The 26,400-nt window shown below is 42.4% G+C and overlaps 1 protein-coding gene across 1 annotated transcript in view; it reads left to right on the top strand.

The window, feature by feature from the left end:
• The window catches only part of LOC121868951, a 159,626-nt gene that overhangs the window by 31,238 nt on the left and 101,988 nt on the right, over nt 1–26,400 (top strand). Inside the window, exons 3-4 of the mRNA XM_042369982.1 lie at nt 15,299–15,423; nt 22,066–22,182. Coding sequence (XP_042225916.1) covers nt 15,299–15,423; nt 22,066–22,182 — 242 coding nt within the window. The remainder of the gene's footprint in view (nt 1–15,298; nt 15,424–22,065; nt 22,183–26,400) is intronic.

Here is a 26,400-nt window from a genome sequence, read left to right as displayed (position 1 = left end):
ATTACTGTGAGTTAATTTATAATGTTCCTAAAAATACCCAGAAACGTCGGTGTGAGTCGTTGCAGAAAACGGAAGCCGTCAGACGCAGTGCCAGTGGGACGTGGGACGTGTGTGTGGGAGCTCCGTGTTTTTCGTCGAAAAACAGAGTCTTTCCAGGAGTACCCAGTCTGGTTTCTAGGAAATCTGATTCGTGAGTGACTAGTGAGTGTCGTGACTAGTGCAATATCTATCTGTGATCCCCCTAAGTAGATATATTTGTCAATTTACTGGTGAATCTGTGTCTAACAAGTGAGGCTTTTTTTTTTTTTAATTGGGCACCCCACTACATCCTTGCGTAAGGTGAAGCGCAGAAGCGTTTACAGCGCCCAACAGGAAAGCATGCTAAGTTCATGCTTGCCTTTATGTCTCATGAGTTAAGGGCGTAGAAGCCTGAAGAGTCAGTGGTTTATGTCATCAAGTTATTGGAGGCTCCAACAACTTTCCCTGAATACGAATTCGCAACTTTCGACAGGTACCTACTTTACTGCTAGGTGAACAGGGACTAATGGGGGCTAGGAAGTAAGTCCAAACAACTTCCACCGGGCCAAGTGAGGTGTAGGCCCACCAAACTCCCCTCAGTGCCACGGCTTGTAATCTGAGCCCTGTCCACCACCCCTGTCCACCCTCCCCCACCGTCCCACTAAGCCACCCAGCTGACCACACAACTAGACCGTCTCCATACTGCCAACTACACAGCCCTCACCAGCTCCAATATGTCTAAGTTGGCTGCTCGTATCAAAAATTCAAATTTCACGAAACAACAGCTGACTGATGTGATAATGGAAGTTCAACAGACTCTCATACAGGACATCATACAACAAATGAATAAGGAGACCATCAGGAAGCTAGACGAATTTGACCGGCGTCTCACTGACCAGCTAAGTGAGATTAAAAGAAGATTGGAATTCTCGCAAGGGGAAATAAGCGACTTACAAGCAATGTTAAACGTTGAAGTTAAAGAGAAACGAACACTGAAGACCCAAGTTCAACAGCTGAGTGAGGAGAATTCCAAGCTCAAAACGGAACTACAGTAACGACAACAGCAGACCGGGTGGATTATGTGGATGACATAGGGCGGCGAAACAACCTCAGGATTGCCGGTATCCCTGAAGACACCCACGAGAACTGGGAGTCATCCCAACGCAAAATTTCACGCCAGCTGAATGAACATTTTAAACTTCCTGAAGCAAAGTTTGACCGTGTTCAACGCATAGGGAAACAAAACTACTCCCGCACCTGCAACATCATATCAAAATTCTCATCCCCCTCTGACCGTGACAAAGTGTTTTATCAATGCAGTAAACTGAAAGGCACCACTATCTTCGCCAACGAAGATCTCTGCCCAGGTACGACTAAAGCCCGTCTACAGCAAATGGACCAGTTTAAAGAAACCAGGAAACAAAGGAAACACGTGACGTTCAGTCATAAAACCCTTGTTGTGAGAGATCAGGCAAGTGGACACTCGCCCACTCACCCACCCGCTGTACCAACCCCCCCAAGCTCCCCTAGAACTCCTTTCCTACTGAGGGGAACCAGCCACTGTTGCTATCACCTGAGGAGTTTCCCCCCTGCCGGCCACCTCGAGTACTATACGTCTACCCTCTGTGGAGGAAACCAGCAACCCTCAAAACCGAGTGACAGGCGCACCTCCCACTCTATCTGGGAATCACCCTCAACAGTACCGGTCATCCTAATTCTGTTGGTTGTAGCGCTTGTGAGTACGTTACCCCTCACTATTATAATTTTCATAAATCTTCCTTTTTCACACCTCAGTGACCCTGAGTTTTTGCTGTTCCATAATCAGTGTCAATGTTCCCTTAGATGTGCTAGATCGTATGTGTTACACCCCATTTACCCATGGTGTCGACAAAGTACTTCATCATATCGTTCCTGATGCCTTTCTACACAAAACTCACTGGGTTACACAAACCCAAACTGTAACTATTACTTTCCTGACTCTCCCGAGTTTAACTCTAGTCTCCTACTGCCTCATTCCTTCTCCTTGATTAGCCATAACATCAGCAGTATTCCCCTTCATCTAGATACCTTTTAGATCAGTGTTTATCTTCTATTGCCCACAAATTTGATGTACACTGGGAAACCATAATCTCTAGCCCACCTGGGTCGGTGTTGGAGGTTAGAACAGTGTCCTTTCTTGACGGGGGCCCACTCCAACTATCACGAGGCAACACACGCACGAACACACACAGTCATAGTACGGCTATATAGATGACATTTTGTATAAATATTGTATATGGCATTTTATACTCTGCATTATCTTCATTATATATGAACTCGAAGAAAAAATACCATAGGTTGTAGTTACGAAAGTATGAATGGAAATAAACACTTCCAAACCACCCAGTGACTACATATTTCAAAAACCTTAAATTACATGTGGATCAGTCACTCCTCATTTGACACACTTGTAGTGTAATACTTTGACCATCCCACTTTGGCACATGGAGGCCCACGGTAACTCTCACCTGGCAACATACGCATAAACACACAAGTTATGATATGAACCCTTCCAGGCTTCACTATCGTTATCATGTTATGTTCATCGTGCTCTGTATCTTGGTAACTAGTCATAGTATCAATACATGACAGTGTTATTAGTATAATATTGTAACTTTTGCCCTACAGTTATTGTTGTAAATCATGGATAGGAAGGATACATAAATTGTAATATCAAGTGTATAGTTCGCTCAAAGCCACCCCAAGTCAGACAACGCGTCATATAAAGTTACACTGAGTGTGTGTGTGTGAAAATAATAATAATAATAATAATCAACGGTTTATTGGAAGAGCTTGGCAGCCAGAAGGCTGAAAATATACAGTTACATATTTGGGGAATGGGTTTCGAATTACAAATAATATACAAGTAACATAAGTGATATAAATAAGATATATAATAACTAGATGGGGAAAAGCTCAAACTACAGTTCATTTCAACATAGTGACAGTGCAAGGAGTAGTGTTTACTGGGAGTGAATACACTGATTTATTACAAGTTATTGATAATTTTTACAATGGTTGGGACTGGGCTGTTCTTATAGCGATCAGTTCGTGCACGTATGGGCTGGATGCGGTTGTCGTGACGAACAGCAATTCTCGGGCTAGGGATCTCAGGTGGTAGTAGGGGCCGGTGTCGAGGATGGTGTAGAAGCTTCTTACCAAATTTGCAGATGAGGTCGTGGTAATGGTCAGTGAGAGTCGAAAGGGTCAGTGTATTGAGCGCTTCTTGATATGTGGAGTAGGAAGGGGAGAGAATAATCTTGCATGCCCTCTTTTGCACTTTTTCTAGGTGTTTACGTTGTGTGGCATTTAGGGAGGAAGACCAGGTGGGGGAGGCATAGGTGAGCTTGGGAAGTATGAATGTTGTGTAAACACTGAGGAGCTCGGGTGCAGGAACTCCGAGGGACTTGAGTCGGTGGAGGAGGTGGAGACGGAAACTGGAGGATTTGACAACTTCACTGACGTGTGGTTTCCAATTTAGTTTGTTGTCTATGGTGACACCGAGGAGCTTCGTGGAATCTACAACCTGGAGTGTGTTCGGACCTAAAGTAATGGAAGGAGGTGGGACAATGTCAGAGGAGAGGTTGATGTGCATAACCATGGTCTTGGTATGGTTGATGGTGACATGGTTGTTAGTGGCCCAGTTGAGACTGTTCAATAAATCCTGAAGGGCGGTATAGTTGGGAGCAGAATTGTTGACGCTGATCCCAAGAAGTCGTCGACATATTTCCAGCGAGCAGGGGTTTCTCTTAGGGCATCATTGATGAGCATAAGGAAGCAGAGTGGTCCCATCTTGGTGCCTTGGGGACGCCACAGGTGAGTGACTGAAAGGTGGAGACAGCCCTCGGAAGCGTAAGCTTGGCGTCGGTCACTGAAGAAGTCTGTAGCTATGGTATAAGATTCCTCCGAAGCCGAGGTCAATAGCTTGTTGATGATTATATTGTGGTCGACTAGGTCGAATGCTTTGTGAAATCAATGAAGGCGACAGTATAAGACGTTTTTTTGTTTCGAGATGGCGGCATATGTAATCGAGAAAGCTGACAAGACAGTGAGTGGTGGAGGAAGTTTTCATGTTGCCAAATTGCTGAGGGTCTACGACTCCTGCAATATCAGCATAAGCCCAGTCGAACACAAAACTTTCACAGATTAGGCTGGGTATTGGGGTGATTGCAATAGGTCGTAGCTGATTTAAGGATTGTGGGCTGGTTGACTTGTGTGTGTGTGTGTGTGTGCGTGTGTGTGTTCTGTAACATTAAGCTTCATCCTTAGTAGGTAAGATGTTTCATAAAGAGGTTTCTCCCATTCGTCATTGTGAGCATCGTCCCAGAGCACATTGTTTCCATCAAAACCATGGTTCATCCTTATTTCCCTTCTTCCGTGTAACTATATCCATATGGCTAAGTTCTTGCTTTTCATTTCTTTATTTACCAAAATAATGTGGATCAGTTACTCGTTATTTAACACATACATGCACTTAAAGCATCAAGATTGTTTTATAGGCATGACTATTGGTTAATTGAAACCCCAAAAATATTTTTTCACATTTATTAAGCATAAACATTGTAAACATATCTATGTGATTATTGTAGTATGTAACATATATTTAATGTCTGGACACATTCCCAAGAGTTAAATACCTGGACAAATTCCCGAGAATTAGGGAACGACGTCTATGTGGCCCCAACGAGGTTACACCAGAGAGCTAACTCTGCCACCCCTTTACAAGGCACCGCCGTGGGCGGATATTTAATTCTTGACCACAGGTTAATACCGTGTCCAACCTCCATCTGCTGCAATAACCTATGCACCTGGTGGGCATGGAATCTACTAGGTTGCTGCAGATGTTCGGCCCTCCTTATTCCTCCCACACATTATGTGCGTGTCTCCTCACTGCCTCCTGTTTTCTCCTCAACATCCCATTCAACAACTATATGCGCGCATATATTTTCTATTGATTACAATCGGCTCCTTTAGGAGCCAGTCCAATAGAATAATCTGCGGGTGCGCCTCAAACCAACGCTTGACTGCCTGACTTGTATGTATTGGACTGCGATCTTGCACCATACATATAGGCTGTCGGTCTGGGATGGCATATGAGTTGCTGGGAGGATGGTTAGCAGTCCTGTTGAACTGGCAGGTAGACAAAATAGAAAACCTCCAGCCAAACTGTAAGAAAACCATGGACAAGGAGACATTAGTAAAATATACTAGGTCATTGTAGGTACATTATATATATATATATATATATATATATATATATATATATATATATATATATATATATATATATATATATATATATATATATATATATATATATATATATTTCATGTAGATCCACAATGAAAACGTGGATAAGATAAATCTTGACATAATCACACGGGAAAAGGGAAACAACGGAGCACCTTAGCTTTCGTCTTTATTCAAGACATCTTCAGAGGCAACTGGATTACATGGACAGAGAGAGGCTTAAATATACAGGGTGACCTTATTAAACATGAGAGGCTGTTTGGTTATGCTATGCTAACTAGTTTGCTAGGGTGAGGGAAAGTACATATATATATATATATATATATATATATATATATATATATATATATATATATATATATATATATATATATATATATATATATATATTATAAATATATATTTAACTCTTTCTCAACAAATGCAAGGCTGTTGCCCTGTGAGAGTTACTGTGGCCTATGTGCCCAGGTGGGATGATCAAAGTATTACATTATAAGTGTGTCAAATGAGGAGGACTGATCCACATGAAGTTTAAGGTTTTGAAATATGTAGTTAAATTATACGCTGTATTTTCATATAGTTATGCGAATGATGGGAAATAAAAGATATAGATGGGGTGTGGTGAATCATCGTGGTCTGGCCACGCTCTAAAGGTTGTGGAGTCACTTGGTTTGGAAGTGTTTATTTCCATTCATACTTTCGTAACTGCAACCTATGGTAATTTTTCTTCGTGTTCATATATAATCTAGATAATGCAGAGTATAAAATGCCATATACAATATTTATACATAATGTCATCTATACAGCCGTACTATGACTGTGTGTGTTCGTGCTTGGTCCTCGTGATAGTTAGAGTGTGCCACCGTCCAGAAAGGACACTGTTCTAACCTCCAGCACCGACCCAGGTGGGCTAGAGATTATGGTTTCCGAGTGTACTTGGGTTCTGTGAAACCAAACTCACTAATGATATTAACCATTTGTATAACATTCCAAATTATAATAGACACTGCATCAACACCACGACACAGTGGTGGTGTCGCCCTATGTTAATATCAAGTATAACACCTCTGTAAGAGATGATTTAAAGGTGTAGGAGGAGTACATGGAGAGTGTTTTCATTGAATTATGTAATGACACACGAAATATCCGAGTATGAGTAATATACAGAAGATCCCACACTAATGTAAGGAATTTTCTTGATAGATTTTCTGAGCTTATCACTATCATAATTTCAGAGAGGAAACATTGCTACATTACAGGAGATTTCAACTTTGATCTATTAAAATCAGAAACCGACACCTCAGTATTAGACCTTCTTGCTACCTGTCATTCTAAGCTCTTCTTCAACACTATAACCAAACCCACTATAATAACTGCCACCTCTGCTACTGTGGTAGATCTCCTCTCTACTAGTGGTGTCTTTCTGGACAAACTGAAAATTGCAAAAGTTCACCCAGCATATAAAAAATCTGGGGACAAAGGTCCCTTCAAGAATTACTGCCCCATATCAGTCCTCCAAGCCTTAAGTAAGATACTGGAAAAGCTAGCAAGTAATAGACTAAATTATTTCTGCAATGCCTATAACATCTTTACAGACTCCCAGTTTGGATTTAGAGCTAGAAGGTCGACTGATAGTGCTCTGCTATGCTTCACTAATGACATCTTAAATTCCTTTGATGGCAGTCAGTTCACAGTCATTATATTCTTGGACCTCTCTAAAGCCTTCGATAGTGTCGACCATACCATCCTCCTTTCAAAGCTTGAACATTACGGCGGTAGGGGCCTGTCCCACAATTGGCTTACCTCATATCTGTCCAACAGGATGCAGTATGTCTGCTATAATAATCACCAATCTGGAACCTCGCCAATCTTGTATGGCGTCCCCCAAGGTTCCATTATCGGTCCAGTACTGTTTTTGTTGTACATAAACGACATAGTCCACGCCAGCACACTCATAAAATACAAATTATTTGCAGAGGATAGTAACTTATGCCATCAACTCAGACCTCCATTCCTTGATGAGAACTATGAACACTGAATTGACTAAAGTCAGGACTTGGGTAATACGTAATAAACTGACCTTAAATCTTGAGAAAACCCTTTACACGATCTTTCACAGAAGGAAAAACTTATCCCCAGACTTGGACCCCCTATACCTTGATAATACAGTCCTCAAACGCGAACAAAATACTTAATTCCTCGGAGGTATTGTTGATGAGAAACTTAACTGGAGAAACCACATACAAGCCATTCACAGTAAAGTCAATAAACAGTGCGGCATCGTGTATCACACTGGACAGTCACTCACTCTCACAGCAACGAAAGAAATCTATCATGATCTTGTTTACCAACACCTTATACACTGTCACACACTATGGGAGGCCTCTGGCTCTTCAAAAACGCAATCTCTGGTTACTGCACAAAAGAGAGTTGTACGGACAATGACATACTTGAAAAAAACAGATCACACAAAAAGAAAATTTGCTATATTGAAAATTTTAAAATTCGAAGATATTAACACCTACTGCCGTGCCCTCTTTGTTTACAAATCTATCAATCACTTGCTTGACGATAATTATTTCCAGTTCCAGATTAATCAGAGATACAACTTAAAGCACTCAGAGCTACTAAGACCAATCCCCATGCCTCCCTCTCAGTCCCAGACCTCCATAAAATATCACTGTGTGAAGGTGTAGAACAACTAACCCGACCCATACGAGCAAATACTACTCTCCCTTCCTTTAAATCATCTCTTAAAAAATATCTATTGTCTAAGTATTAATATTTATTGTAACACCTACTATATTTACAGTACCTGCTTTTTTTGTGCCACCAAAACCGTTTTATCGGAATTATCATGTAAATATATAAGTAATTACATTGCAATAAACATAATTGCCAACTAGAAATAATCCTGACAGCTCTGTCCTCTTGTTCAACCTTATTACTGTACAACCTATGTTGTACAGCTTCCCCATTATACTTATGTTTTTTAATTTCACTGTAATTTATGTATATATATATATATATATATATATATATATATATATATATATATATATATATATATATATATATATATATATATATATATATATATATATAAATAAGTAAATGAAATTAATAATTATTGAAGTGATAACCGTGGCAACATTATGAGATGTTCTTATTACCACCATGCTATTGTACTATTCCAGATGATACTAAATGTTACACAATACATCCTTGAGATAAATGTATAGTATATATCAGGTGCCTAAAAGAAAGCTCAGGTTCTCAACTGGCTCAGCTATGCTAATGTTGTTATTATTATCCGCTCTGTATCTGTGTTTTTCTGGCTAAATAAACTGTTTCAATTCAATTCAATTCAACTGTCACACCTGACTCAAGGTCGGGGTGAGTGGGTCAATGGCAGCCGTGCTGTCAGGTGCTGTCTCCTTTGCGTAACAACTGATTGATGCTTCAAGATGGCGACGGGTGAGTCCACTTCAACGCCGGGGAGTCCACTATCCACCAAAATTGCTGACCACTGGTTGTGAGGTTGCTGGATACGTCCACCACTGATGAGATGCAGGTCCTTCTGTGTGTCAAACCTTCGAAAGCCCTGTATATATAGAGCTTGCTGGGTACACATGCTGAGTAAACAATCTCTAGTCACGAACAGCCAAAGCACTCTGTTTAAAAAACTTGTGATGTCTGGAGATGTTCGGGGTACTTGGTTCTAACTACAGGAGAGAACATAAACACCTGTAGAGTTCTGTAGATTCTTATTAACGGAAATATACAAGGTGAGCTTACAAGAGCGGGTAGTCCTTACACTCCTATAGGGGTCAACTGACCTCACTCTGACCTCTCAGGCGACATGTGGTAAGTGGTATACTAGCAGCTTCCAGATGTCGCCAGGCACATTTATCTTAGCGTGTGGTGACATGAAACAGGGGCATTGCCACACGCTACTGACTAGAGAAATAATGTGTATATATAGAGTACATACATGGTATACATACAACATACATAATATACATACACCCCCTATACGCTCATAGCAAAGTCTTGAGCCGACCTTTTTCTGTGGATCCGTTCTGAGCGTCGAGGGCTTAATCACTGGTGGGGGATATGGACCCAGCACTGGTGAAGGGTCAGCGGGATGCGTTACCGGGTGGAGGAAACGGCGTTCTTCCACCACACCCGACCGCTGGGTAACCGCAGACTCTGGTGTACTATGACCTGCCGAGACCCATCACTACGCCCACTTTTTTCCCCAACGTAGGGATATGTCGGGTCCTGACACGGACTTGGGTGCCGACACTCAACCTGGGGAAGTGACGGGCGTGGTCGCGGCGGGCGACGACGTCTTGAATACGTTCGCTGGCGATCAAAATCCTCTGTCTTAGCCTTCCGCTACCTGGAGAAGGCTTGAGGGTGAGCAGGCAGACAAGAACGGAGGTAAGCGTCCATACAAGACCTGGGCAGGGAGCGTCCCGCACCGGTGTGGTTATGGAGCTCAAGGAGACCCTGGTCGAAGGCCCGCAGTCATTATTCCCAGAAGGGGCCACTTTGAGGATGAGGTGTTTCAGGATTTGACAGCAGCCTTAGCGGCTGTTGAAGTGGGTAATGATGAGGCGGTGACAACACATACCTGACTCCCCATCGGTCGAGGAACGCAGCAAAGTCCCGGCTTGTGAACCAAAGCCCCATTGGTTCGCTGCAAGCGTGATATGAACGCCTAATGGTTTAAAGAACCTGCTGACAGGCGACGATTGCCACTTCAAAATCTGATGGCGAACGGCCAAAACCTGGAGGACGGTAATGATGGAAAACGAAGCAAGGAATTCTCCCTGACACACAGAAAAAGTCGGCCGACACAGACTCAAAGGGGCGGGTAGGGTTGTCGTCACTCATGAGGGGTTCCTGCTGCTCGCTGGGTTGTAGTACTTGGCGGGGCTTACACGCCTGGACAGCATTGGCGATGTCGGGGTCGATGCCAGGCCGGAACACAGTCTGTCTTGCACGCCGTTTGGTGGCCTCGGCTCCACGGTGACTGTCGTGGAGGCGAGCTAAGGCGTGGGGACATGAAGCAGCAGGGACAACTACCGGAGGAGAGGTGAAACTGGCCAGAGGTAGGGGTAGAGCGGCAGCAGGGTAGTTGCTGCTCCCTTCGTGCACCCTGTTGGCGTATTTTACCTCGAGAATCGGTTTTGGGAAGTCCTGGGAGATGATGGCTAACTCTTGGCAATGTCTGTAGGACAGCAAAGGAGTCGGGACACCATTATGCACGTCAATCCAGGCTTGACACGACCTGTTGCCAAAGGTGACATGTGCATAGAGTGAACTTAGGGCTGGGGCCACCTGTGAACCGTCTGCCGTGACGCGGAGGTCCTTGGGAGGCGGTCCTAGATCACTTGGAGAGAGCCCCAAGCATTGCAAATGCTCGGGACCGATGACCGTAGCCTCAGCGCCGGTGTCGGGCAGCATCTCGAGACAGGATGACACACTGCCGTAGGTCACGATGACACTGACATGCTGGGGAACTTTGGACCTGGGACGCGAGGAGGAGTACACCCTCCTAATATGGGTTGGGCTTTGTCCAGGGTCGTCGTGCCTCTGATTTGGCGACTGTGGGCGGCCCTCACTGGTGGAAGGGCTCTGCTGCTTCCGCCGACGCTGTCCCTTGGGTTTGTTGGTCGGGCAACACTTGTCATATTGGCCCAGACAACCACACACATTGCACTGGACGCGTTTGGCTGGGCACCGTACTGTAAGTGACCAGTGGCCCTTGCGGTCACAACTGTCGCAGGTAGACGCGGCAGCTGGACACACCTGTGTTCCGTGCTGCCTACCACAGCTGTTGCAAAGGGAGCCGGGCGTGGGCGTGGTGGGCGTAGTCGTTGGGGTAGACTTCTTGTCTTTCTTGTATTAGGACATAGCCCGTACGGCTGTAGGGGGAGCTCGGATGGCAGAGGTAGCACACCTGGCAGCCTCATGGGAGTGACATACTGTCAATACATCCTTAAGAGAGGAAGAAGAGTCGAGGGAGGTGAGGCGTTGGACAAGCTCCTCGTCCTTAATCCCCATCAGGATCACCTGCTTCAACTGGGTCTCCTCGCACTGCTGGTGATTACCGGGACATATGTCTATCTCTTCCGAGGCTCTCTTGAGTCGTACATAGAAATCGTCAAAAGTCTCGCCCTCCATCTGTCTACAGCTAAACACTTCCCTCCTGCAGAGAACTTCATTCCGCTGACCTTTGATGTGCCGTTCTAGAACATCCAGTACATCCTCTACAGACAACAATGACGTCGGGAGCACTTGCAACGTGTGTTCCAACACATGCTGCGTTCCCAAAGACAGGCACATACGTAGCTGAATGAGTTGTTGTTTAGGCTGTGGCTTCAAGGTGGGTGGGGGTTGGACAACCACTTTGGTAGAGGGCGTTGACGAGGTATCTGAGCCAGTCGGTACCTGAGTAGTGGAAGGGCCAAGGGCTTGATTAGCAGTGAGGCTAGATATCAAAGCTGCAAACCGTTCATTATCTTCCAATCTCCTTTGGTGGTCCTCAGCATGTCTTTTCGCTTCGTCCTGACGCATTTCCTCCCTCATAAGCTTCATCAGAGCAATTATCTCTCAGGGCGAGGCTGAGGGTTGAGGGGTGTGGCTGGGAGATGTGTTGGGAGAGGGTGGGGCGTCGCGCTCTGACTGGTCATCCATCTCTGTAGAGCTGTCATCTGATTCATCCGGGCGCTAGGGATACCGCTGCATGAGGTCCGGGGCATAATTACTTTATCTGTATATTGTATCTCAAATCAGTGTTGACCTGTCAGCCCGTCGTATCAACCAGATCTGAGACAACAAAATTAATTGAATACACAGATAAGTAACTTATATATATATATATATATATATATATATATATATATATATATATATATATATATATATATATATATATATATATATATATATATAAAGACGAAAGCTAAGGTGCTCCGTTGTTTCCATTTTCCCGTGTGATTTTATCAAGATTTATCTTATCCACGTTTTCATTGTGGATTTACATGAAATATATATGAAGAAATGACCGCGGTCAGTGTGTTCGTGTGTGGGTTGGTGTGTGAAGGCGCGGTGGAGAGCAGAGGGAGGCGAGGCGGTGGGGGGTGAGCAGTGGGGGGTGAGTTACCCTTGAGGCAGCAGGGGACGGTCGCGCTGACGCACCACTCCTCACAAATGCCCTATATCAGCCTTCCACCTTAGGGAATCCTTTAAAACAAGGACACACACTTTAACACTACACACACACACGAGGGGCACTTAAAGACACTTCACAGGAAATTGCGGTCACTGCACAATGCTCAAAACTCGTTGGTCATTCAAACGAATTTTTGGGGGAGACAATGGCGACGGATGACGGAGTTGACGGAGGTGGTCTACCTGCCTTGATTTTACACGAACACACTTATTTCCACTTAATCGATCACTTGATACTCACTGCGCCATGGAGATGTTCGGGGTACTTGGTTCTAACTACAGGAGCGAACATAAACACCTGTAGAGTTCTGTAGGTTCTTATTAACGGAAATATACAAGGTGTGCTTACAAGCGCGGGTAGTCCTTACAAGCCTATAGGGGTCAACTGACCTCACTCTGACCTCTCAGGCGACATGTGGTAAGTAGTATACTAGCAGCTTCCAGATGTTGCCAGGCACATTTATCTAAGCGTGTGGTGACATGCAACAGGGGCATTGCCACACGCTACTGACTAGAGAAATAATGTGTATATATAGAGTACATACATGGTATACATTGTAATGATTGTGATGACGGCTAACCTAAAAACCTTAAGGATTCATATTATGCTCAAACGTCCACAAAACCTCCTGAGTCCCCCAGTGGAAATGTACCCCGTTTTCTCTGTTTCCTTGATGACGTCATCGATAGGCAGTCTTTGTCTGAAGGGAACTTTGAATATAATCCGCGGATTTCGTAGCAAGACGCTGTATGTTGGGACCTGTTGCCATCCAACCCTTTGTAATCAATTAAATTTTGCTTTTGATAGCTCTGTCAGAGCATTGTTAGTGAAGATAATAGTAGGGAATGAAGCTGAGTTCATAGTCTCAGTTTCAACGTCAGAGTGTACAGTAAATTAATTCATCGAAATAGAAGTAGGTGGACTCCCTGACCTATTTTGAGTGAGGGTGCCGCGGGCATTTCAACCCTTAGTAAGTGCTCGCCCCTTCACACATACAGGTCCCTAATGCAGCCTAGGCCGTGTCTGTAGCGTGGATGTTGTATTCACTATGTGTGGGGAGATGTCCGAGGTCCAGTGGGATCAGTTACCTTCGTGAGACCCGACCGTCAGACATCTCAGACTACCTATGGGCCCCATAGCTGGCTCGTCTGACCCTAACGCTCGGCCATGGCTGTTGCTTGAGTATCACTCCTGACGACTGAGTGTTATAGTGGCAGTTGCCCCTGGTCTTAATGGTGCTAAGTTACTGTAAGAGTTTGTGTTATTGAGTATGTCCACCCAGTAGTGGTGTGAGTATGTTGAGCCTGAGGGCATAGTACGAGGTTTCGTCTGTTGGTACATATATTCTTGCTCCTGCCTCCAAATTAATGTTTAAATAAATTTTGTATTTGTATATTGTGTCTAGTATTTACCTACAGTATCTACCGTTATTTCTTCCCTATTACTTGATATTATCATTACATATACCCACGAGCCTCCTCTCGTCACTCTACCAATGGTTATAAGTTTTAGAGTAAAGAGAATTGTTATAAGAGGCACAGGCCCTTATAACATGCAACATACATAATGTACATACAATGTCTAAATGGTGTAAGGTCCACGTGTTGCAAAACCTCGCAGCACATAGGTATGTGGCAACGCTGTAAGATCCTTGTGCTGTCACTGGGGGTATCTGCGCACAGGATGCTGAATGTTGACGTCGCAAATTCCTCACCGTCAAGCCTTGTTGCCAGACAGGGGTGTTGCCAACTTTCCACAAGGTAGAAAGTCATCAATAACCCATAATTGGTTATTGAAAAAAAAATTGTACACCTCGTATGATGACAAAATAAAAATCACTCAACGTATAACGTCTCACTACGGGATATTGTAATACACTTTGGAGAAGTATAACATGTCACTAATTTTGTTTTTTCTGTTTTCGTAAATCACTTATGACTTTTTATGTAGAATGTGTTTATAGACGGGAATGTTGTTATCCGTTACCATTTTGCTGCCACCTTATGAACTGGCCCTTTAACCGTTGATTCCCTCTGGGTTAATGAGGCTGGAACATGTAAAATTATATAGGGTTTTAGTAGCGAAACCCAATTGTCTGTTCTCTGTTTATTGAGGAACTATCTCATATACAGTTACAAGTGTATATCACCGTAACTTAATCACTGTAGCTATGAGTGTTAATATGAGGACGGAGGCTCTTTTAAAGAGCTCTTCTAAATACGTCCGGTTGGTGTGAGGTAATGAGTGACCTATAATACCCGTCGAGGGAGAACGGTAATATACGTCCTCCTTCGAGGGAAGACGGAACCATCCACGATGACTCCCAATAACGTCTTCCTCGTCAAGGATATCAAACTACTGCCGCAAAAGGTGGCCAGAGAGCTGGCTACTTAATGCCTCAGAGGGTGATAGAGTATATAAATCAAATGTAATTAGCCCATTTATATAATACTTCTGCCTATAAGACTGGCTATTATATATATATATATATATATATATATATATATATATATATATATATATATATATATATATATATATATACATATATATAAATATTGATATAACCAGTTATACTGTAACCTTTGAGGTTTAGCACAGTACTTAATTAAGAATATTGAAGGAACGATTGCACTGCTTTTGAAAATTGCAAAAGTATATATCATGTTAGTTTTCAATAAATGCTATGATAAAACAATACTGAATTCCTTATTTCATATTTGTTAAGGATTTCTTTATTTGCAGATGGACATAATGCATTGAAAAAGATGGAACATGCAATTGGTGACGTACTAAATGCTAGCTATCAGGCTGATAGGACTATTATATATATCGCAGATGACACCTTCATGTCCAACAGTATCTTGCAGGTACGATAGATCATTGTAAGTGTGTATTTGTCTACACTTTTCTGTTGGTGTGGTTGTGCTTGTGCATGTGTTTGTGCACAAAGGAAGCCTGGGGACAATGGAATTAAGGACAATTGACCAAGGATAATTGCTTAGCATTATTAGCCAATGGTACAGTTATATATATATATATGTAATATTCAGAAATTTCAGAGTAATTTCAAATGCCCCGCCATTAGCGATACTGAGCGTTCAAGGTCATCTGAGGGGAGAGAGCGCTGCCTGCTCATAGCGAGAGATTGCTGAACTAGGCCTATATGATATTAAATGTAATTTACCGAATTAATAATGATGCGATTCATGAAGTTAAGGGACTATTATTGAATTTGAAATTATTATAGATCGTTTATCAGTCTGAATAATGTTACGGGTGTCCCAAGGAGTTATTAGTTAGGCGGAAAATATGTCACGTAGGCCTAAGCTAACGCCTTGAGAGGACACGAGGCGGGCTCTCCCTCAGTCGCTGGGAGGATTCATACAAAACAAGACGTCCCTGCGCGTCCGTCACAGAAATAGTCACGTGGCCTAGTCACCTGTGTTGCGCTATTGCCGTATAACAAGTAAGTCTCATGCGATCTCAGACAGGGTTAGATAGGGCAGTGGTAAAGTAAACTAGAGCTAACAGTGAGTTCATTTCAGGGTTTCCGTCAGAACCCACTTGACTGGAGTTGACCGGAGTTGACTGCGAGAGATTGACTGCCGTTTGAGACTGCCGTTGATGATTGAGGGTGGCGATTGTCGCCATTGGACCGATCAGTGTAGGCCTGTCACTGTTTAGCGGGGTAGCAAAGGATCTCTTGAGTGAACGAGTGCTTCCGACAACTAAAACGACGGGACCAGCATCCACAGTGGGTGATCAGTTCTTACCACTCGGGTGCACAACACCACATGTCCCGAGCAGCTAAGTGAAACCCTCTTGCTAACGGGAAGCTAAAGTTTTTCTCAACTGTACAAGGTCTGATTGGCTCACTCCCTTCCGCTTTATGGATGCACTGGGAGTACACTGAGGCTATCTGAGTAAACTAATGGTCACACACTGAGAACGTGAGTCTAGGTCTCTAGGAGATACCTAGAGGAACATCTTCCCTCCCTTATTACGGGTGTAGTTAACACCATTCCTCAGACTGATATTATCTTGACGTGTGTAGTTTAATAGTTCTAAATAATTTTGATAGTATTGTTTTTGAATGTTTGTGCCATTAAGTGGAACCAGAGTGATACTGTGATTTGATTCTTTTAATGCATCTAATTGTTCTTCATAATTCTCATCTCAGGTATAACCTTGTTCCCCAGAGTAGTGGTTAAGTTAGGTTAGGAAGTGTGCATCTGTTGGGGTGCTATTATTTTGTTGAAAGCCCTTAAGGCCTATTCATTGCAGAGTATTTAATTTCTTATTTTTTATTACCATTTCCTCAGTGACTGATATTATTTTGTTGAAAGCCCTTAAGGCCTATTCATTGTAGAGTAGTTAATTTCTTATTTTTTAATACCATTTCCTAAGTGACTGATATTATTGTGTGAAAGCCCTTAAGGCCTGTTTCATGTGTGCAAGCAACATTTCTTAATACTTCAAATTTATTGTTGCCTGTGTTTCTAATAATTTCTATATCATGTATAACTTTTATTCCCCAGAGTAGTGTTTTAAGTTTAAGTTAAGAGGTGCGCATATTGGTGTACCATTATTTGATTGTGTTTGTAGTGTTGGAGGGAATATAAGTGTCTAAATTTTACAGTGTGTCTCATTCACCCCAGTCACAGATGCTATCCTTCCACGGGTCACGGACGATTCATTTTGTTTAGTAGATTTAAGTGTTCTTGTGCTGGTTCGGGATTTTTCTCAAAGGGGCGCTTCCACTGCCATTACCATCTATTAATTTTTAATAAACCCCAAGTCAAGTGAGAAATTAAAGTCCAGTAAATTCCGACCGGTTACATATATATATATATATATATATATATATATATATATATATATATATATATATATATATATATATATATATATATATATATATATATATATATATATATATATATATATATATATATATATATATATATAATATCTCTGTAGGTGCGCGTGAACCAGGTATATGCTGATAACCACAAGGAAACAAGAAAACACGAAGTGCCCAAGCGCTTTTGTGTAATTCACATCTTCAGGGGTGAGTACAAGAACTGGGTTGGATTCCTCAGAAGAAGACGTACTACTGCTGTCCAAGACAACGATGGCCTGGCATTTTTTGGCTTCTTCCTCTGCACTGTCTGCAGCCAACTTCCTTTTCATCGCTTTCTTGAGAGTTTTTTCTCGTCGTTTCTGTCTTTTCAGGAATACTTTGTCAAGAGATGACATTGCCCCACGACGCCCTTTTTCTCGTTGCGCTATTAAGAAATCCTTATCCTCCTGAACTGTCATCATATTCAAAGCATTCACATGTGGAATGTCAAAGAGATCTTCAAATGTATCGGTGAACTCTTTCTCTTTCTGCTTTTGAGTTTCTGTCTTTCTTGAAGAGTTCTTTTTCAAGCTACTCCACTTGTCAAACATTTTGTGCACTTGATTCACACAATCTGGTTTGTGGTGTGTGGGAATGTTTGCTTTTGTCCAAAATTGAAGAACTTAGTATGTGACTTTCCCAGCTGCCACTCTGATGGTTTTATCTGTATGCGATGCAGGCTTAAAAAATACTGTAACACTTGCCTGTTTGAAGGTAACTTAGCCCCTGTAATGTCATCACATAATGTCTTTATCAAATACACATTTTCTCGTGTTTTTACTCCTGCATTAGCCATTTTGACCTGAGGAATAAGGAAATTAACTATTAATATAAATTAATCACGACCAGCAAAAACTCACCACAATCGTGCCAAATGCGACGCGCTAGTGGTGGGCGTAATCGGCTACAAAGTAATCGACTACATCGATTACTTAATTTTTGGCAGCCTTGAGCAACCTCTAAATATTAATATATTTAAGAATAATTCTACACACAATATTTTTGTCGTAAATGAACACGTTTAGAAGGGTCTGTGGTAAAAAATTCCAAATTTGAAAAATAAGGACCACCCTAACAGACAGTAATTAGGGTGGTCCTTATTTTGGGGCAAAAAACAAAATTTGCCATTTTTTTGTCACAGACTCTGGCAAAAGTTTTCATTTGGGGTAGAAACATTGCCTGTAAAATATTTTTTAAATATCTTAATAATTAGATGTTGCTCAAGTCAAATGAAATTTAACAATATTATGCCTATGCTTAATGTTCATAACACATCATTTCCTAGCCCCCAAGCCTGGGCCCCCCCCCCCCCACTTAGTCTAAGTGGGTATTAGCTGCTCAAGGCAGGGGTCGCATGAGGACCAGTCTCACTCTTTGTCGCCCAGTAAGGTCTGCTTGAGGGCATTAGGGAATGATTTCCTGTGGTCAGCAACTGCCTGCAGTAGATACTGCAGTTGCTGTTCGTCCTTGGTGATGCGGCCTGAGAAATCTTGGACTAAGGCTACTCCTCTTTCTGCATGATCATTGATCACAGACAAAGCTTGTACACTGGCTTTTGCATTTTGGAAGCCAGGATCATCTTTCCACTGTTCTACTGGGAGGGCCAGGAAATCTGTATTCAAGTTGAGCTTTTTGAAAAATGACTTTGTGTTCTTTGTCGTGAAATCATATAGGTTCTTCACTTGGAGTGTGTCTGGATTGATTGTAACCCGTTTGACATGCTTTTCTTCTCCAATAACGATGTTCATAGCTTCCAACATGCGGTCCTTCACTGCTGGGAGAACATCGTCATCAAAGAAGGCCAATGCAACCAACTCTTCTAACAAGTACCAGAGGTGTCTCATCATTTTGTGGAAAGTTGCCTTTGATATGGCATCGCTGATGGTACTGTAGTCTTGTAGAGCTTTAAGCAACATCAGATCTCCTTTTGGTACCTTTGCAGCAAGTGGAACAGTTGTCCAAGCCTTCACATATATTCGGGCAAAGAAAATGCACAAATCTCTTAGTCCTCTGTTCTCCTTTGGAGTGAGCTTAAACTATGAACGGAATAACCACACTTAGAAGGAATAAATGGTCTTTGCCATCCATCGTGCTTGGTGCATTGCACCAGGAGCAGAAAATCGTACTCCCCGAGAAGGTGATGCGCCAAGGAAGATGGAGGCCAGCTCTAGCAGCTCTCGATAATCATCTCGAAGCTGTGTCTCCAATAGAGCCTTCTCAATGAAGTTGGTTAGATTGTCCCTAATAGCTCTGATCGATTCTTCTGCCAGATCGTCGGTGAAGGAGTCTTCAAACTTCTGCTTGTCAATTTGTTCCCATTTGGCTTGGAATCTTCTAAACATCTGTATGTCAGGAGCAGCTGAGTGCCCCATTACAGCTTCAAAAGCAGCTCCAGCTACAAGTTCTAGTACATGGTGGCGGCAGGCAAAATATAGCAAATCACGACCCAGCAACTGCTCAATTTTGACACAAGCACCCTTGTGGTGACCAGTATTTGAGCTTGTTGTATCAAAACACATGCCATGCACGATGTCTGCAATGTGCCATTGCTGCAAAGCCTTCACAACAGCTTTTGCTTGTTCATCACCGGTACCAGAGGGAAGTTTTGCAACAGCAAGAGTGGGAGGCGCCATTGCCTGAGACAAGAACTGGGAGTCTGTCAACATGACCCCCATGCCCCGTCAAATCAGGCCTCAATTTACCATCCCAGTGAACAATTAAAACTGACTCTGGTTTGAAGTTTGAAAGGATTTCAGCTGCCCTGCTACCGCGATGATGCTGACGTTTCCTCCTGATGCTTGATCGATTCAGAATCAGTTCACTGACATCATGGCCCAGACTCCGAGCAGTTTGGGTGACAATGTGCATGGCCATTCTATCTGAGGACTTGGTCCGATCTAATGCTGCAGAAAGTTCTGGAGTTAGAACTTCTTTTCGCCCACGCTTCTTGACAGTAGGTGGAGTTTGAAGCGCTGATGGGCCAGGAACTGGGTTGGATTCCTCAGAAGAAGACGTACTACTGCTGTCCAAGACAACGATGGCCTGGCATTTTTTGGCTTCTTTCTCTGCACTGTCTGCAGCCAACTTCCTTTTCATTGCTTTCTTGAGAGTTTTTTCTCGTCGTTTCTGTCTTTTCAGGAATACTTTGTCAGGAGATGACATTGCTCCACAAAGCCCCTTTTTCTCATTGCGCTATTAAGAAATCCTTATCCTCCTGAACTGTCATCATATTCAAAGCATTCACATGTGCAATGTTAAAGAGATCTTCAAATGTATCAGTGAACTCTTTATCTTTCTGCTTTTGAGTTTCTGTCTTTCTTGAAGAGTTCTTTTTCAAACTACTCCACTTGTCAAACATTTTGTGCACCTGATTCACACAATCTGGTTTGGTCTAGCAGGGTCTGTGGTAAAAAATTCCAAAGTTGAAAAATAAGGACCACCTATTGGTCAGTGAGAGTCGAAAGGGTCAGTGTGTTGAGAGCTTCTTGATATGTGGAATAGTAAGGGGAGAGAATAATCTTGCATGGGGGTGGTGGAGCGTTTTAACTTTAGTGTGTCCAGACGTTTTGCTACTTCAAATTCTTCTACTAAGTCAGTGGGAAAAGGGGCTGGTAGGTAAGCAGGGAGAGTGGTTGTGTCAAGCCGGGGGAGCGTCTGGCATATACAGTAGTAGCGAAATGGTTATTTGATTGCTCAGCTGCGTCAACATTAGTGAGATGGCTAAGGAAGGGGAGGGGGCGTGTCTTATTGTTTAGTCCACAGAGTTCTTTAAGCTTACCATACCATTGACTGATGTTAGTGTGGTTCAGGTGTTGCAATTTGGTTGGGTAGTGGGACTTCTTTGCAGTGTGTATTTCGTGGATGACTCGGTTGTGAAGGGACCTGTAGCGGTTGTGGTCTTTTGATCCGAGGTGTGATCCAGGGCAAATCAGCTGGGAGAGATCTGACGGACTTCTCGGGGAAGAAGTGGTGGTGAGCTTCCGTGGTGGTGTTGGTATAATTTTCCATTTGGTTTCCACGTCATCCACGCTAAGTACTTCATTCCAGGGATCAGTGCCGGATTTAGACCTGTGGAGGCCCATGGGCAGCCTCTTTGTGGAGGCCCCACTCATTATAACTACCCAAGAGGGTGGGGTGGCGAGTGAAGCGAGCCTAAACATCTGGGAGTTCCGGTGGGCGCTGTAAGCCCCCTGGGAAAATTTTGAAATTTGAACACTTCTTTGGAGAATATGCAGTTATATTGAGGAAATTATAATATTGTGAAATTTTTAATTAACTGCATATTTATTGATAGTGTACAAATTCCCAACACACACACACACACACACACACACACACACACACACACACACACACACACACAAAAGTGAGACATGACTGGAGTCATTCATGTGGTTTCAAGTCGACCAGCCCTGATATGTGGAGGCCCCGAGATTAAGGCTATAACGATTGAGTATCTTAATCCAATCATTCTCTAACATAAATATTAACAAAATCATTATATTTATTTATATCTAGCATGTATTTTAATTATTTTTGAAGCATTAAAAATTTTTCTCTTCACCTGTATCTCTCTGATACTCATAGCATCTTTTATTTGTTGCAGAATAGCAGTGTATTGTTCGGCCCGTGGAGTATTGGGGTAGTGAAGGTGTCTGTCACCGACTTTCACACAAACAAGACTGAAGCTTTTCTCTCCCTTCTCCTCGCTAAGGCTCGCCGGGTACGTCACTCGTTTAATATTATATTCAGTAAACAACGGTCAAAGTGACCATTCTCTTTAGTTTTGTATGAATTCCGAAAAACATAATTGCTGAAGAAACTCTGGGAACACTGACCAAACTACCAAAAAATTTAACTAACATCCTATGACAAGCCTGAAATCGTCTAGATTACTATTCGCCAAACTTTGATATTGAGTTGTCATGACAACTAACCAACACTCACCCAATTTTTTATCTTCCTCTTGGTAAGTTACGTAGATGAAAAAAAATCTAATTATTCTTAAAATGATTGTTATTGATTGGGTAAAGAGACTTTGTTTCTGGATCCTCTTGTAATAATAAGCCCCCATGTTGGTATCACAGGCGTCCTTCCTTCTCAAAGGAAGGGACAATAGTCAGCAGTTCGAAGAACTGGAGCCGAGAAAAGTAGTCTAGGATTTTGATATGTTCAAAGGAGTCTTCATCACTGTTGTTCCTTACATACTTAACCTTTGGGCTACAGAGGTTTGTTAATGGAACAATCACAAAAAAAAAAATTCTTACAGACAGGCAGACAGACAGACAAATTTACTTGGCTCAAACTTTTTCAAAGTATGGCGCACAGCTCCTTATCACAACAATCGCATATGAAAATAACAATTTACAATAAATTAATGATAAAAATTGGTATGAACTACAGTATCTCGATATGAACCTAAACATATCTATTACAAACCTGACAAACACAGCCACGTTACAGATGGTTCTAAAAATTAGTCTGTTGCATTAATTTAGCAAATTTCAAATGACTTGGAGGACTTCTTTAAAATCTTGGTATATATTTGCATCTTTTCTTTGTTATCTTGATTATCACACTCAAGAATAACGTGATATTCATCTCCAATAACATTATAACCATGTTTAATACAAATTCTCTTTTATCTTGGAAGAATTTCATATCTACCAGCTATAATGGGTAATCTTGTATTGTTAACTCTAAATTTAAATAAGATAGATCTGATTTTTTTGTATCCTTATTAAATACTGTATTCTTCTAACTTGAAACTAGTTTTATAACTGCAACATAATGATGTACTATTCAGGTTAGCATACCACTGGTATAATACACTGATATTTTATTTATTTTTTCAACAGCATCTTTTAACCATATTGACATATGTTGGTTTTGCATTATCCATATACCTGTCCTCCCGCAATTATTTAGCTCACATTTAATTTGGTTCAGCCATGAAGAAATGAATCCGCCATCCTTTTTTGACTTCCTGAGGCACTGATACATAATATAGCTCAGTTTGTTTTGGTTCCCATTTACTAACCTTGTCCAGTATCCCACCATCCTGCATTTTATATGAATATCAATAGGCCATCTACTTTATTCTCCATATACTATACCATTACTTATATTTTTATTAACATTAAGGACATGTTTTAAGAATTTTAAATTAAGAGTTTATAATTCCTTAAAAATATTACAACCCCCATCCCTCACACCCATATGTCATAATTGGTAATACCATTGCATCAAAAAGTTGGAGCTGCAAGCCAATGGGGCTGATCAAATTCCCTACATTTGCCTATTAAACTTTACATGTCTCTGTTTATATTGATGAACAATCTCAATTTGTTCTTCTTTAAACCTGAAATCATATCTTTCAGCTGTACATTTCTTTTTTTCCAAAAATTTTATTTTATGAATGTTTTTTCTAACTATCATTCTTCACAATGTTCCCATATATCCATAAGAGCATTCACAATACATTAATACCACTAATATCAACATCATATCTAACCATTCTCTATTAAAACTTAAATATTCACAATTTCTTTCAAGCAAAAACTCTTTAAGTTCATTAACATTCAGTGAAAATAGTATGGGCGAAAGGTTTTCTCCTTGCCTTACTCCCCTACAACTCATAAAATGCTCAGAAATCTCTTGATTATGTAAGATACAAGATTTGATATTTCAATACATTCTAATCAAGACATTTATAAATATACAAATATTTCCCGCTTCTATCTGTTTATACCATGAGTCATCCCTCCAAACAAGGTCAACGGCCTTCGTATTTTCAATATAGCAAACTTCGTCGAAAACCAGCCTGTAATTCTTTAATAACATTATTAGTTTCATAGAATTGTGTTAATCTGTCATTTAACAAGGATGTAAATAATTTTCTTACCCAACTTCAATAATTATTTATTCCCTCACATCACCTTTATTTTTATATATGGGAACAATAAGACTTATAAGCCACTCCTCTGGTAACTCTCCGGTTTCAAACAATTTGTTAAATAGCTTTATAATAATGTTGCCCCTCGTGTAACGAGGATGGCCGGCCCTAGGGCCACCTAAGCGTGAATTTGTTTAAGGTGTAGAAGCTGTCGTCTACACAAAAACCACACCCTCAGTTAACGAGTTGCATGACCCAGTGTCAAGGAATAGTCCGAGAAGACTGGAAAACTCGCCAACTGCACTGGCTAACCATTACCCCGGAATACGATCTGCACATCGATTAATATCCAGGACCCCAATTGCTGGTGGGTAGACAGAGGCAAATGGCATAAAGAAATTTGCCCATAGTTTCACCCTGCCTGGGGACCGAACCCGGGTCCGCTCGCTTGCGAACCACATTCAGACGGAATGGTAGAAAAAAATTAATTGGACCTTGGGACGAGAACTAGCCAAGTACTGTGTTGAGGGGCATACAAAATGGGATCACAAGATGCCTGTTCTGCTCATGCCATATCGGTTGGCTCCCCACAAGTCGACTGGATACACTCCGGCAAAACTGATGCTAGGTCACGAACTGCAGCGGCCAATGGACCTGCTGACAGGAAGACCACCTGATGAAGAACTTCCTGACGAAACCACCATTTAACGTCAAAAGCCTCCAAGAAAGGTTGACAAAGATCCACCATCAAGTTCGAGGAGCTCTGGAGTTCTAAAGTGATGTCAAAGCAAGCCAGGTCTGTTACAAGGACGGTGATAAGGTCTGGCTGTATAACTCTCAGTCACCGAAGTTGCAGAGTCCATGGGAAGAACCATACACTGTAGTGGAACGATTTTCAGATGTGACCTACCGGATCTGGCAGTATCTTGGGCCAGGGCGGTACACCTGGAAAGACTCTGAGGAAGTATCACCTACCACCGACGAGGGCCAAACCGGAGATCCTGGAAAGACTCAGGACCGTATCAGTCCGGAGAACCCGACCATGAACCGGGAACAGGAGCACTGTTCCTCTTAGCAGAATTGGACGTGACAGGAAAAGGGGACCAATCTGAGGATGTGACTGAGGTTGCTGCGGCAAGGGAGGACCTACCAAGTTGCAGGATTTTTATGTAACAATAGTGAATAAATATGTCAGGGCGACACAAGGATTAGGGAGGGGGTAGAGTTATGACGAGGCATAATTTGGTATTATAATGTTTGTAAACTAGGTGTTTTGATTATTTTCTGTCCCAAGTAGCAGTTATTTTTGCAAGTTTTGGGAGATTTTCGTGTATATATTGATGTCTTACTTTGGTAAGAATAAACTTGACACGGATGTCATCAGTTTGTTCTAGCCCGGCGACGGCGGCTAGGGTGTGTTGGGCGGCAGGAGAGGAGGGGGAGGGTGATTTGAGCCTCGCGAGCGCAGAAGTGCTGTCACTGATTATAAGGAGGTTCCGGCGTTCAGTGCGAGCATAAGTTGCCCCCTCATGAATGCCCGCGAGGATGGCTATGCTTTCAGTGTCAGTGGAGGAGCCCCAGTCTTGGACCCCGATTTTCATGCGGGCCTGGCGCTCAGGAATCCACACAGCTGCCCCAGCGCTGCCCAGCATGGTAACAGACCCATCACAGTAGACGAGGATAGGAGGATGGGAGGTCGTAAGAGAGGAGGCGACATCATTAATCTGCTCAAGGCAGTTAAGTTTGAGCATATACCGCAGTTGGGTGGATTTACGACCAATGAAGGTGTGGACGACAACATCAACACTCGGGGAAGTCCACGGCAGTTAAGGCGGATGAGTGTACTCGGGAGGGAGAGAGGTCGAGGGGGTGTAGAGGTGATAACGTAGGATGTCAGCAGCAGTGTGGACGGGCCAGTGTTGAGAAGGGGAGGGAAAGGTAATGGGGACAGGCCGGCGCAGGAGGGTGCTAAGATGTGAGTTCAGTGAGTGCGACAGGGGAGTCGGTTGCTCTCTGCGAAGAAGTTTAACACCAAGGATGGCATTG

The sequence above is a fragment of the Homarus americanus genome, unplaced genomic scaffold (genome assembly GCF_018991925.1).
Source record: "Homarus americanus isolate GMGI-L3 unplaced genomic scaffold, GMGI_Hamer_2.0 scaffold24694, whole genome shotgun sequence".
NCBI classification, from domain to species: domain Eukaryota; kingdom Metazoa; phylum Arthropoda; class Malacostraca; order Decapoda; family Nephropidae; genus Homarus; species Homarus americanus.
Note: the sequence above shows the minus strand (reverse complement) of the source record. Positions and strands in the feature narration are given on the sequence as shown.